The sequence below is a fragment of the Thunnus maccoyii genome, chromosome 22 (genome assembly GCF_910596095.1).
Source record: "Thunnus maccoyii chromosome 22, fThuMac1.1, whole genome shotgun sequence".
Lineage (NCBI taxonomy): Eukaryota > Metazoa > Chordata > Actinopteri > Scombriformes > Scombridae > Thunnus > Thunnus maccoyii.
The window spans coordinates 3,671,759-3,687,538 of record NC_056554.1 but is presented as its reverse complement, the minus strand read 5'-3'; the positions used below and the strand labels follow the sequence as shown (position 1 = coordinate 3,687,538).

Sequence of the window (15,780 nt, the reverse complement as noted above, 5' to 3'; positions counted from 1 at the left end):
GAGAAAAAACAGTATTCTTGCACAATGTTACAAGGTAACTATGAAAGTAGAAGAAGTAGATCTTTCTTCAGATTTTCTCATAAAACAAGATGTTCAGTTGTTTCAAGACACGCTATGGAACATACGTATTTTATGCATTGTAAATGACAGCTCAGAACAGTGATGTGAAATTAAAGATTTTTAGCCTTTCTATGGGAAACTTGCATTGAGAGTAGCCAGTAACAGGCAACTGGGCAATGGCGAAAAAAGAAGAAAAATCTCCACTGGACTCGTTCAAGACCAAGCAGTTCAGTTTGTTCTGGAATCACGAACATACAAGTCCAGTTGAGCATACAAGTGTACTGTTGTACTGAGCAGGAAGTGCATCCGGGCTTCTACAGCTACAGAAAGCCCTGAGGGTAAAACACTCAGGCAGTAAACTACACTTTGTCACAATTCTTGGGTTATTTTGTACTAGTGTTTAAGGTTGTGCTGCTTCTAAAAAATCACTGATACTGAAGATTTATTGAATAATTTTTTCTCATCTCTACATCAGAACAGCAAAATCAAAATCATTTGCAACCAAAATTCACAAACGACACAAGTAACTCTTGAAAGCTTGGACAAGAAGGCAATTTGAATATATACTGAGATGACTGATCTTATCTTCAAGAGGTTACAGTTAAGGAAGCTGAATGGAGCCAGTGAAGTATTTCTGAAAAGTAAAATGTGTGGGCTGACTGTATCAAAGACCTCTTTACAGAATTCAGTGTGAATAATGTCCAAGGGGCATGATGAGGATTTTAATGCGATTAATGGGATCTGTTAGAGTGTGAAAAGGAAAATGAGCTCAATGCTGCTGAGAGAGGGTGAGCACACTGAAGAGGCTATTATGTCACAGCTGACTGCCAGGGGAAATCTGGCATCTGATGTTGTCCGTTTTTGTAATGAAATGAGCAAGGCATTCCTCACACCGTTGCGACAAAGTCCCATTAATGTTGTGAGAGGACGGGAGTCATGATGGAGTTTAATCTATTAAAAAGAAGTCTGGAATGACTTTTTATGAGGTGTTGCAGGAGTATGAGGAAAGACATAAGTAAGGGGCTTTATTAAATCCCCTCCTTATATCAAGAAAGTATTACAGTTTTAGCATGTGGCATTAAAAAGAATGTTTAACACTGATGTGTTTTGTAGTAGATAGAGAAGTTTATAATAAGTAATAGTTATAGTTTAAAGTCTAAATTGGGCTTTGAAAATAAGGGATTTTTTCCGGTTTCCGCTCTCAGCTCTACAGATCTAATCACCAGGTGCATTTACTGCCTGCCCTGCTGTAATTGAACAGACAGTTGATGTGTTCTTTGTGTCTTCTTGGGCGCACTTATGTTTAACAGACCTAGCACGCTGGTTAACATCATTTTTCCCATCATGACCAACACTAAAGTCCAACTTACACATGCATGGTTGACTCATAACATTTCTTTTGTCATGAATGGGGAAATAGTCTCCCAAGTGTTTAAATATTAACACAGAGATTTTTTTTTTTCTAGTGTCTCACCTGTTTTGTTAAGGTGCAGTTACTGAGGACAACAACCTTTTAACAGCTTAAGATCATGTTAATAGAGTTGTTGTGTAGTGTTAGTACCTGTATTAAAAGATCTGTAAATCCTTATATAGCAGGTTTCAATCTTTTGCTTTGACTTTTGTTAGTGAGGATGCCCTTTAGTTTACATTTGAATTTGCGTTTGGACATTTTGCAAACAGATTGTGCCTTCAAAATATTTAGCAGAACAGTAATTCATCTAGATACAGCTGTAAGTTCCTTGCCAGTTTTCCTACTTTGAATATTCATGTCTCTCCATCACCTGACACCTGGGCTGCTTCTATGTCTTTCTCTTTCCTCCTTAAACCTTTTCTTTCAATCTTGAATCAGTTATATCTTCTTTACTTTCTCCTTGTTTTTCTTTCAACACCATTACATCTTGTAATTCTTCTTCACTTTTTTCTCCTCTCTGCTGATTCCTTCATTCACTCTGTAAATATAAAAAGTCTTCCTTTTAAAAATCTGACAGCATGAAACAGAACGTTACAGTAATTGTGGACAAACATCACACAGTGGTAACGTATCAGCAGTCAAGCTATCCAATATCCTATCAATTTTAAAAACTCCTGCACCAATGAAAAGTTTTCGCTTGCTTTTACTTAGTTGTATTTTGTCTAACAGATTATTATTTGATGCCGCACATCTTAATGTCACATTTCATCCTCTGAACTCTGATTCATTTGTCTGTCCCATGAAAGCAGCTCCAGTCTGACTGCTAGCTTCAGCAGGGAGGGTTCATTTGTTTTACACCCTTGTTAACAGAAACAGCTGCCTGAGTGTCTCATACGAGGATACAATGTTCAAACAGAAAACAAAAAAAGCTCTCCTGGAAGCTACAACAGAATCTGCGGTAGGAAGCAGGTCTGAGCCACTAACAGCTGCAAAGTGATGAAAGTTTGCGTGAATGCTATTTCAGAATTAAAGAGGTGGGTAAATGGCATTTGCGCACATTTAGTCTCCACTAAAGCCCTGTGTATAACTGTAAAAATATATAAAAAAGGGAAATATAGAAGATTTACAGTGAAAATTACAAAATGGGAGCATGGCAGGAGAGGGGGTGAAAATACAGGAGAAACCTGGGAAAATTAGGGGAGTTGACAGGTCTGAGCTGGAGTCAAGCATGGTGTCTCAACCCTTAAAGATTAAATGTCAAAACCTGGATACTGTGATTTTATAGACGAGGCCTATTCCAAAATACATTGAAATATCCCCCAACGAATAACCAAAGAGCAGCAGTCCTTCAACCGCTGTAGACTTGGCAAATTCAGCCAAACTTCACAGCACTAAAAGCCAACAAGGGAAGTGGAGCAGAAAGGATGAACTCCTGGCAGGAATGTTCTAACCTAACTCCTTTAGACTCCCAGGCATACACGGCTATAGCATCTCACATCAAGCTAACTTAATCAGGTAGTAATAACATACAGTAACTCCTCGGTGCTCACACTTCAAGAATGGCATGTTATAGTCCAACTGAAATTACATTTAGTCATCCCTTTTTGCAGTCAGAAATAATGTCAGTGTGTATTGTAAATAGTTTTTACTATTGAAATGAAGAAAAAAGGTCTTTTGGGAAATATCAGAAATGAGTGTGTCAGTGTCTGTGTATTATTGGCTGGCAGGTTGCTGCTGTTACACTGTGTGGAACGGAGACAAAGTAAACAAACCTGCGCTGTAGCTTACATGTCATGAAACGAGACGAGCTGAATTAAAGGAAGCGTGAAGTGAAAAGGTGAAACAGATGTTGCAGCACTGTCATGGGCAGTGTGTTATTAGCAGTGGTGTTGAAAAGTAAGACCAACACCAGCATCTTACAGCGCCGAAGTGACATTTGCAGGTATGTTTGCATGCTGTTAAATGTGCTGCAGCCGAACAGCTAATTGGCTACCTAGCCTGCACACTGACGTTAGCGGTGCACTTTTCCCTGGTGAATGTTTGTTTGGTGGCTCATTCAAGATGTGTGTTTATGTTTGTAGGTTAGATAACAAGGAGAATTTAGCAGGAAAGCTGATGTGGGTTGTTGTTCAGTGTGTGTGGCTCTTGTGTAGCAGGATGCTATCAGGCTCAGTGTGACCATCTGCTCTGACTATTATAGAATGCCACGTTTTGCTTTATTCAAGATTTAATTTGCTATATGGTAACAAGGGAGCACCATCATAAAACCAAATATATGAAATGTATGAAATAAAATATATGAAATTACTTAGTGTCCTGTAACAGTTGCCAGTGTGATTGCGTCCTTTCTTAAAGTGGTTCTTGTCTTGTACATATGATCTGTCCACAGCTGAAAGAGTATAGTATAGTACAAAAGTGTGTGCATATTTGCCATAGTATAGGGTTCTCCAGACAGCGGCATGTTCATTCATCATAATTTTGGGAAATTATAAGTAGATTTAAGAACATTTTTAAGACAACATTTTTAACACAAAATATATCACAGCGAACAGACGGATGTAGATGGGTGAGTCTACAGGGGTGAGAAAATTAATGACCAGTCTCCTAGAAACTGATGAATAATCATATGCCTTTAGGTATTTTACATTTCAGCACATTTGATAATGTCATCAAGAAAAACAATATATTGGAAAATAACACAAGATGTGCAGCTCCTAATAGGAATACATACAGTAGAGTGCTGCAACATCTGTTTCACCTTTTCACTTCACGCTTCCTTTAATTCAACTCGTCTTGTTTCATTCTGACTGGCTTTCAGACCAGAGTGTGGCTTTTTACTAGTGTGTATACTTTACAGCTGACTAATCACACCTCTTATTTTCACTCATTCGTGTGGTTTGCTTTCGCCCTACATTGAATACTTACATTTTTGAGAATGTGCATGGAGTGTCTCTGCACCCAGACAGTTTCCATTCGAGTGTAAATTGAGCTTTTGCCTTCACAATCTCATTATTTCTTTCTGTTTTTGCCTTTCCAGTGTTATTAACACCACACTGAGTTTGGGTCAAGAGATGTTTAAAATAGCTGAGTGTACTTTGTTATTGCTTCCAGTGGTTCATGAAGCTTCTAGGACTCAGGATCTCTGATATTTCTCCCAGCAGTGGCCCTTGTCTCTCAGGTGATATCTGACAGAGATGGATGGAGGATGTTTCTTTCAGAGGGCACTCAGTGATGCAGCACCAAGAGGGATGCTGGTAGAGAGATCCTGCTAGTTCAACCTGAGAGAGAAAGAGAATACACTTGAATCCAAATAGGTGGTGTTTTCAGAAAACACAGCTTGTCATGCCAGACATCGAGATTTCCCATGACCATTTTGACTTTCCCTTTACCTTACCATGCTACATTTAGCTCCTTTAACTGTGATGACGTGTTAAGTCCCAGCTCAAATGCCACTGACTCCAGTAATGGACCAGAGAAGGTAGGTATCAGGGAGTTTTGCATTTGATTTTTTCTTTGTTGCTGACATTCTTCTACATTTTGGCTCAATATTTTTTGATTCTGGCACCAATTTGTCAACCAGTTAAAGGTGGACTGGGATCCAGTTCAAGACAAAGTGGACTGTTTGATGATGGTGCCATGTTTTCAACTGTTGGACAGCAACTCTGTTCCAATCCTTTTCTAAAATATTCCAGCCACTTGTATGCTTACACCCTTTACAAGTGATAGTTTCTGCTTGTAGAACGCATTTTTTTATAGTATTAAATGTTAACAAAATTCAGTATTGAATTCCGTTTTGAGACTTTGGTTAATATGAGGAAACAAATGCTCTCTTTGAAGTTTCTTTACAGCGCCAGTTTGACAACCTGCCTCACACACTCAAACAGTGTAACATGACTGTTGTACATGGTGTAGCTTACAAAAGCAGTCTCTTTGAATCTCTCATCCTCTTCTCATTTCACACAAATCCATCCAGTGAGGTTCATGTTTTTATACGTCGGCTCACAAAGTGCATAGAAGAGCTTCTTTCGCTGCCGTTCATCATAATCCTGTTCAGTATTGGGTTTATATATGTGTTTCAAACAGAATAGAAGAATGTTCCAACGTGTTGGCTGCTGTGTTTGATCTGAACTTAAGGTGCACACATTAGGCAACACATAATAGTTCAAGACTTATGAGGACTGGACTTCTTGCCTCCAAAATAGTCCTACTAACCTGCAGATTTGAAAGACAATCTCAACTGGGTACCACGCAAATATTAAGCACCAACTCTTGATTTGGCTTTAGATGGACAAAAGTTATTTTTAAGTCACTGCTGAAGAAGTTTGCTGAACAGAAAACAGAAAACATTACTAAACATGGTAATTACTATCAATAACTACCAATAGTTATTTCACAAAATAGTCTAATAATAAATAGTCTGTACTAACTGGTCAAAGTACCTCTGCAGAAATGTCTCAGTACAGCCCTTTGTTCTAGAAATTATGTTTACTGTATACTACTGATTTGCAACAGGAGATGTATTGTGCGATAAATGTAATGCCACCTGAACTATGTACGCTTTTTTATAAACAATCAAATTGATGAAAGTATCTTACAATATGTTAAATGTTCATACTGAAAGTATCTGAAAAACATTCAGTGACAACATACTTTACTTCTTTTTCTACTACATCTGTTCTTGATAGATAATATCCACTTACAGCTAAATCAAGACCTTTTTTAATGGTTATGGTTATGTTAAGGCATGAACAATACTTGGTTAAAGTTAGGGAAAGATTGTGGTTGTGGTTAAATACAGGGGAAAAAAACACCAATATTCACTCTCATTTAGCTCTGTTTTTAGTTTCTACAAAATGCTGAGGGAGTCAGTCAGTCTGTTGAACCACTGAAAATAAAAATCAAGTCTACTTGCAAGAATCATGGTGTTTTCTTGCATCAGCAAATTAATTTTGATCGTCGTGCTAGACAACTTTTTAATTTTTAGGAGCATTTGCCTTCATTAGATTCTAACATGAAGAGACCTCTCAGTGCCTTTTAGCCCTCATGTAAAGAGGACTGGCACATCCTTGGCTTCTTGTAACAATTACTTCCTGGGCTGCACACACACACACCCTTGTAGGGAAATGACAGCTAATCTTTTTTTAAATAAAAAAGATTTTTATTTAAAAAAAGATTAGCTGTCATTTCTGGTTTATACAATGTTGAATTAAGACAAGGGCACTACAGGTTTTTGACCCATTTCTTGGCCACTTACTATGGGTCTTCCAACCAAGGAGCCTGATCTAACCTTTGATCTTGACTTAAGTGAAAGACTGATCGTTTCATGAAAATACATTAAATACAGAGCATGTGTAAGCATATGTACTGTACACGTTAAAATGTACTGGGTGTACATATTTTCAGTTAGTGTTGTCTGCATGTATTTACGTCCTCACCTCAACATATCTTCTGTAGTGTCAGATTATATTTTGGTGGGTGGATTGCTGACTCTGAATGTTAAAAAGCAGCTGAGGTTGAAGTTTGCACTCTCCTCAGTGCCAACTCCTCCTCAAGCCCAAACTGCTGCCTGAGCCGAGCTGTCAGCTGTAAACTCAGGCTACAGCACAGCGCTTTAATGGAGGAGAGGAATAGAAGAAGGGAGAAAGGAAAGTTAGATGGAAGGGAAGCATCGGGCAAAAGTAAATGTAGTGTAATATGCATGCCTGAACTCAAATCAGATGCTGTCATTACGGCGACTGCACATTTATTTCCCGATTCACAGTCAGTGTTGCATAGTAATGTGTTGTACAAAAATGACAATACTTCTGTCTGTAAGATGTAGCACAACTAATGACTCTACATTTTCATTATATTATAGTAAGTTATTACAGAGTGATTGGTTGGCGGGTAACAGGTTGGTTGATGTGTTGATTGTTTGACCGGCAGCTTGTTTCAAAGTTTTACTGACAGACTAATTGTCTGCAGTCAGACTTGTGTCATTTGAGTACATTTTAAGGACAGTCCACGAGTTTCTTAAGAGATATAGAGAGGGACCTTTTCATTTTAGCGTCCTGGTAATATGCATAATGCTTGAGTTGAGAAATCTCAAGCATTGAGGAACATGAAACTGCATTAATGAATTTGAAGATCAAAGAGGAGAGATTGAATAAGAGGGAATGGGAGATATTGCCGTACTTGGGAACAAACAGGGTACCCTATTAATGGATACATGGTGGTATGCACACTTTCACTGTTTTAAAGAAAAAATGAATCGAGGTTTCTGTGGGAAAGTCTTGTCTGCATACCTTTTCATCTGAAAACATTGTTCATACATTCTGTCCTCAAGGAGAAAGAGCAACAGGGCTTAGATCAAGAACATCTTGATTTTACCACCTAAAAAAACAGTTGAGTTCAATGCCAGGATGCGGTTATGGGAGTTGCATTGCTTCAGTTTACTTTCAACTCTAATAATGTAGTTGGTAGTTTGAAATGCTGGTTTATTTTTCCATTAATTGGAAGACCCATTGCACAGTTGGTTGATTTTGTTGCTTCATGGTGGGTTAGTCAGTTTGGGTGATTGGTTGATTCGGATGTCATTAACATTTATTGCCACAGTTTTTAGAATGATTTCTTGCTTCAATATTCACGCATGGCAACTATAATATAGTTAAGGTTAGGGAAAGATTGCAGGTATGGCGAGCAAACTATGGTTAGGGTATGAGTAAGATTAGGCAACTAAAAACACAAAGATTCTGGTTTAGGTTTCTTTTTTTAAAAAAAAGCAAATATTTCAGGTCTGACAGGACACCATCTCCCACATAAAGGTCAGAAGTGCTACTCACCCATCCACCAGCCTGACCCACAAAATCTGACCTTTTGCTTCACCACATAAAAAACATACTACTGCCTGCATTGGAACTAAACTGGCATTGAACGTAAAGTGTGAGATGTGCATTTGTCCAATATGAACCCAACCCTAGGTAGAGAAATCAACCAGTAACTCCAAAATGTATCCCAGTTGTCTTAGAGTGAACTGACCAGCATGTGCTGAAATTTGTTCCTTTTTTTGTTACGTAATTGTCCTCCCAGCAATTTGCACACAGCTTGCAGGGTGACTCAGAAACAGTACATTTATGAATATGAAGATCAGTGCACAGCCTTCAATACCAATATGACTCTGAGCCACAACCATAAATCCGAGGGTAATTGAGCTGTAGTCTTTTTTTGTGAGTAAGATGGCAGAGTGTCAATGATTAGGGGCACACCTCCTTGGGCACTTTCCTCTGCGCTCTGATGGCTTTATCTTCAAATGTTATGTTAATGTAATCACTAACACAGAAAAAGTGCTGAGTCGCTCTTTGCACCATGGTTACAGTCTTTCATGAGTGATGAAGCCATTTGCATCGGGAGGCTCATGAGCTTTGACAAGTACACCTAACAAGTTTTCTAAGCTGCCAAAAACTGTTTTTCGGTGGGTGAAGCATTCCCTTATCTCCTCCAGTTTGTTTCTGTAACACTGTAACTCTGTATTTATGGTATTATGTTCTCTGGCTCACAATGAAATAGTTACTGTCAAACTTAGTGACTTTTCTGTGAATCAGACTTTGCTGCATTTACTGCTTTATCTATTCTTTCCTCTCCTTTTCCTGTTTCATTTTCCTTCTTTATGTTTCATCTCCTGCTGTCAGTTGCTGCTTTCATTTTCTTTTCTGCTTTACCCTCCACTTGCTTTTCTTGTTTTCTCCCTCTTCGATTTTTCAATGCCTAATCGTTTTCCTGTTTTTGCCTTCATATTTTTTTCTTTAATGATTTCTCTGAACTCTGTGAGCTCTCTCTTCTGTTGCATCTGTTTTCATAATTAATGTTCTCTCTATTTCTTCAGTTTCATTATTTCTCTCTATCGTTCATTCATTCTCAAGACCAATGATTCTGAAAATACTGACTTTTTGACCCCACTTTTTCTTGTCCCTTGTCCCTCCATCCCTCCATCTTTTGCCTCTAGGATGTTCAGATAGTGAGTACGGATGAGAACCAGGTCTTCCTCGCCCTCCAGGAGTGGTACCAGTCAGACACATATAACCTCTACCAGTCCGACCCCCAGGGTGTCTACTACTCCATCATCTTGGAAAACGTTCGCAGCACCAAGCAGCCAGAGGAGAATGTCCTCATCGATATCCTAGAGGTAAATTAACTTTGGTTAGAAAATACATTAATATTTCTTATTATTAGTTTCCAAATTGTTCAAATGTAAACTCCTTTTCAGTGGGTGTAACCATGTCATGAAAGAGGACCATTTAATCATGCTTAGAGGATAAGGCTGGCATCATTTTTTTATTTTTTATTTTTGTCAACAAATCCGATGAAATGACCGAAAACAACAATGTCCTAGTTCATCTAAATACTTCCTGACTTCCTTACCCTGTCTGTGGCACATTGGTCCCCAATTAAGACATTAATATAAAATTGCTCACACATATCCAGTTTCATTTTTAAATAAGGCCCAGTAATTTCCTAAAACAGCTGGGTGGTGTAGTTTTTAGCAAATGTTACTCAAACAAGAGTAAATAATACATCTGTTGGGACTACTTTCGGCTGTGGATTAATACACATTAATACAAGGACTACAAACAACGTTGTGGCCTATTGATGTTAAGTCAAGTTGACTACTACTCCATCATCCTGGAAAATGTTTGCAGCACCGAAATGTGTTTACAATAGGTTTTTGTTTGGCACAGAAGAATAAGATATATTAGGCTTTAGATACACAGACAATAATATGTATTCACTTTTGTATACTTTTCTGTGTTGGTTTTGGTCCTTTCATTGGACTTGTAGACAATCAAGATGACAAAAAGGGGATAAGCTGTAACCAAAGAAACAGACTCATGTTATTGTTTGCCATACCCAGGTTGTCCTTTTCTGCTGCCACATCTTCCAGCTTTTCTGGGGAATCCTGACCCAGTCAAGCTAGATAGCATATGTAATCCCCTCCAGCAAGTTCTGGGTCAGTTCCTCCAATCTCCTCCTTGTTGGGTATACCAGAAATGCCTCCACTGGGAAGCATCCAGGAAGGCATCCTAATCAGATGCCCGAACAACCTCAACTCCAGTGTAATGGAGCATATATGCTTTACACTGAGCTCTTTCAGTATATCTGACTCCTCACCCTGTCTCTGAGGGTTAGCTCAGATATCCTGTGAAGGAAACTCAGAGCTCATGACCATAGATGTGGATTGAAATCTACTGTAGATTTTGTCAACTGATCATGGGTTTACACTACCCCAAACCCTTGCGGCTACACGGCTACATAAAGTAGCCTTATTTAAAATGTATTGCACACAGACAACTTTAGTTTGTAAAGAGAACCCTACCACCAACCCTGCTCAGTCCATGCCCATGTAGAACAGGCTTTAAGTATCTTGTGCAACTATATAGTACACACATTAAGGATTGTGGATGCTAAAATATTCAGATACATGCATACGTTTAACCTAAATGGATATTAATGTCTAATCTTTCATATTGAAAGCAGTCTTGCATTGGTTATGAAGACATCAGTTCAAGGAGTCAGAAGGGTTGTGGTGACTGAGCCTGATGTTGAAACTCTCTGAACTCTGTGCATTCTAGCAGTCAAGCTATTGTTCATCTACGTGTCGCCTGAGTGTTTTGGCAAGGTCTCTAGATAAATGGATACCGAAGATGTGAAATAAGCAGAGGAAGAAGGAGAGAGGAAGTGTTGGAGGAAAAAAAGACGAGGCGGTGGACCATGTAGGCAAAGGCCCTCACTGCAGAACTCATTTCCTCCTCCTCTTTCTTCCCTCGCTCCGGGTTGTACTCTCATCACATGCTGTAGATAGAGATAGAGAGGTGGACGATTTATAGGGGATGGATAAAGACTTGAGGCAGAAAGAGCAAAAAATGAAGAGAAAAAGAGTGCTGAACAGCCGTAGAGAGATAGAGGAAAGAAAATAAGCCAGAAATCCAGGGAGAACTGAATACAGACAGGCACATGTACTTTGACTTAAACAATTACCTTGTTTCCCTCTATAAACATCAGAGCTACATAATAGACAGAGATAGGAGCTGGGGGAGTCTGCAGACAGAGATATGTCTGACATCCTGCGTGACTTTCTTTAAATGTCTGTCTGCACTGTCTTCATCATCGTCTCGCTGTTTAATGTTTCAGCTTCACAGCCTGTGGCAAGCAACCTCACAGCCGCAAAACCCATGCAGTCTGTATTGATTTCAGTGAGTTAAACTTTTACAGCCCTGCAGTTTCTGTGTCAGTGGTTTCCTTTTAGCCTCCAAGTTACTTGCATTGCTCCATTGCATTGCTCTGTTGGTAATCAGGTTTCAACCACTGCCAACAGTTGAAGGACAGGTTCTGGTGAATATTCTAGATCTAGCTGTACAGTTGAAGGTAAAGTTAAAGTTACAATTCAGGTACACAGTCTTATGTTTGGACTCTATAAGAACTTCTCACCTAAACTTACTGGATTAAAGTGAGACTATGTAACTTTTGAAAGAAGCAATAACACATATTGCCTTACAAATAAAAAGTTGAACTCATAAGAAATAAAATACACCCCTGCTCAATTCAGTATACTCAGGGGCTTTGCTTCTGCAGTCTTACTTGGTCTGTTATGACCAGTGGCTTATGGTGGCTAATGTTAGTAAACTTGAGATAAATACTTCTGTATAACTGACATTATTGAGTCAGTTTGCTGACTTTATGACTCTTCTCTACTTGTTTTACTGTTACTTACTTACTTATTTACTTACTGTTGTACTGTTGTACCACTATGTTTTGGCGTTTAACATTATGCTGTAATTTCCACAGTTGCAGCTATTCAGCAAAAGTTACATAGGTGCCCTTTAAATGATCAGTTCAAATCCTTTTTTGCAAAGTTAACCCTAGCTGTTGTAAATCCACCTTGCTTCCCAGGTACGTGGAATCAAAGGGGTCTTCCTGGCCAATCAGAAGATCGATGGGAAAGTGACAACTCTCATCACCTATAACAAAGGACGAGACTGGGAACCCTTGGCTCCACCCACCACTGACATGAATGGCAAGCCGATTAGCTGCAAAGCGGTAAGTAGCATTCTTAGTTGATCAGAGATTTTTTTTTTCTATTGATAAATGGTCATAGCAGTGTATGATACTACCAAAGCTGCAAACAATAGATTTGCCTGTTGAAACTTTGTATCTGTAAACCGTGGTGCAGATGCAATCTGAGGTTCCTGCACCTCCAACAATCAGTCAAAACACTGAGACCTGTTGACCAGGTCGCTCAGAGTGTGAACACAAATTAAGAGAAGAGAGGATGAGTGTTATACTTTGAGGAATGTGTGTGAGATGCCTGCCTAGCTCTTCCATCTGTCTTGTCAAAGTTGCAACTGCGAGGCCAGACGGCAAAGAGCAATGAGTCACCCGGAGTCTGATATCCATACATCACACCTCACAGAGAGATAGAGGGAGAACGAGTCAGGTCCTTTATTTGAACCATTACTCTAGTCAGTTGACAGATTTGAAGGGAGACACAGATATCAGCTTGACACTTGTTTACTATCGCTGACACACACGGCTGTTCGCTCTGATATTGACCTCTTCTTCTCTTCTGTCTCATCCATTGCTCAACATAATGACCTTGCAAAGCAAAAAAAGTTCTCCTGGAATCCACATCTTTACATCTGTTGGTCAGAGAGACAGCTTTTTGTCAAACGCCGACATCACACACATCACCTTACTGACATCACAAGTCACGGAACTAGACAAAGTCAGATACTAGATGTACCATCTAATATCTCATTGTACCAGGCCAACACTGTCAGCTGTATCTATTACCTTGCCACCTGACAGAGACTGGGCAAGAGTAACGACCTCCTGTATAAACAGAGGCAGTATATCATAATGTCTGAATGAAGTGTGTTGTAGGCCCTGTTCACACCTGGCATTAAGATACGTCTTGGGTGATCCGATCACAAGTGGACAGCTCTAAGTACAGGTATGAATGCACCCAAGATGCATTGAGGACACATTGAGATCCAATCACTCAGACCACATTCTGAGGTGATCCGCATATGGCCACATTCTTTTAGCAGTGTGTATGCAAATATGTCCTGGGCCACACAGAAGGACTGCCTACTCAACTGACATCCTCTGCATAAGTGGAAGTACGTACTCATTTGTGCGCTAACGGAATCATATTAAAGTGCGAAACAACAACAAGAAGCCACAACTACAGGCAAATTGGATTATCATGTATGGAGTACACACAAAACACGTTGTCTGATTTCTGTTTGAGACGAAGAGTTTTGATTTTGCCCACGCACCAAGGTCTTAGCAACTTTTAACTTTCGGCAGACTAGGCACTAGGCAAGTGCATAGCTGTTTCCCACCGATTAAAAACAACAACGCATTTGTCGTGCAAATGGAAATGATGTACATGTTTATTTGCATATAGAGCGGAAAGCAAGATCCGATCAAAAATGGTTACTCGAGACAGATGTGGAGATGCATTCTAATGGCAGGTGTGAGTAGATGTATTTAGAGCTGTCCATTTGTGATCGGAACACCCAAGACTCATGTTAATGCCAGGTGTGAACAGGGCTGTAGATTAATACCTACAATCTGCTTTTAAAAAAGCACCACGAAGTACTGTATGAATAACAAGATACAAGCAGGTATTTAGTGTTCCCCTTGAAATAAGGTCACCATGGCTGTGAAAACACAATGATGCTGCTAGCACTAAAGCACTAACAATCAAAAACAAATATGGTCTGAAGGTTGTCGGAAAGTATAGGGGAAAAAACAAGAGAAACTTTAAATAGAAAGAGAAGCAGACAGAGCAGATTTTAAAGAAAGTGGACATGCCATAAGATACATTTCAGCATTTGTTACAGTTCATTCACAAAATTCATAAATCTCAGAGTTTTCATTACACTGAAACAGAACTTAAGGGAAGGTTTCACAGAGCTTGTCAGTCACAACTCAGATATTATTTGGTGAAATGTGATGGTAAGGCACATTCTGCGGGCTGCTTTACTTATATGACTGCAGAATATCTTCATGTATTTCAGTGTAACGTCGGCAAAAATAAAAGCAGACATGATGTTCACTGTGGTAGATTGCCTGACTGGCAATTTTCTTAATGAACTGAATGGATGCAGTAGTTCTTTGGGAAAAATAAAACAACATGCTGAGAAATGTAAAACATTACAGCATGCTTTGGAAATGCAGTGATAATGTAAAATAATGTAAAAGCAAAAACACTGGTATAGTCCTTTAAGCAAAACTGTCCTGTAATGCATTGAATCCTGCAGACTAATGAAATGTGACAGGATGTCTCACAAGGACTTTTCCTCAATTAAAATTCTGTTAAGAGAGTACTCCACTGATTTAGCATTGCATTTCTATAATATTGCCAGACTCGCAATGGACCATTAAAGGTCCATTATGTAGAATTTAGTGGCATCAAAGGGAACAGAATATAATATTCATAAGTATATTTTAATTAGAATATAATCCCATGAAAATAAGAATCATTGTGTGTTCGTTGCTGTAGAATGAGCCCTTTACATCTACAAAGGGAGCCGGTCCTCTTCCATGGAGCCCACCATGTTGCACCACCATGTTTCTACAGTAGCCCAGAACAGACAAACTAAACACTGGCTCTAGAAAGGGACTTCTGCATTTTTCGTGAGTTTCGCGGCCACTGTAGGTTCTCCTACATGCTTGGAAGGGGAGGGTGGGGGGTTGGTATTCAGTTGGTTGTAATCTGCAACCTCACCGCTAGATGCCACTAAATCCTACGCACTGCACCTTTAAAAGAAAGTATCACAATTGATGCAGCAGAACCAGATATCATCTTTTGTATACCATGCATTTTTCTTTCTTGCCAAGACTTGGCACCTCCATTACCCACAATGCAATTCTATTACCAACAGTTCGGTCTGAGATTAAGTGTGATATGCTAGTAGCAGCTAATGTAGCCTGGATCTGCTAGCCTCCAACAGAGATGAGGAGCGGGCTACAGAGGTCTGGTAACCTCCCTACTTTCTAACTTCACACCCTCAGATTAATTTCATTTTAAACTTGTAGTCTTGAGCCCCAACTAACGCTGACTCAAGTGATATAATTTGAGGCAGTTTATCAGATTTCAGCTTTCAGCTCCCTCTGCAGTCACAAAAGACTTTATACTACTTTATGAGTTTAGTGGCTCTAACATATTGAGGTGAGCATACACAACTGATCGTAGTATTATCATTTGGCAATGCAGTATTGACTTTTAATCACTTTTAATCAGTTCTTTGATTCCGCCCATTGAAGTT

The 15,780-nt window shown here is 39.3% G+C and overlaps 1 protein-coding gene across 12 annotated transcripts in view; it reads left to right on the top strand.

Annotated features, from left to right (window-relative positions):
* sorcs2 (sortilin-related VPS10 domain containing receptor 2) overlaps positions 1–15,780 on the top strand; it is a 347,990-nt gene that overhangs the window by 293,425 nt on the left and 38,785 nt on the right. For all 12 annotated transcript variants that reach the window (XM_042401561.1, XM_042401559.1, XM_042401557.1 and 9 more), the window contains 2 exons: positions 9,453–9,632; positions 12,395–12,541. In XM_042401561.1, coding sequence (XP_042257495.1) covers positions 9,453–9,632; positions 12,395–12,541 — 327 coding nt within the window. The remainder of the gene's footprint in view (positions 1–9,452; positions 9,633–12,394; positions 12,542–15,780) is intronic.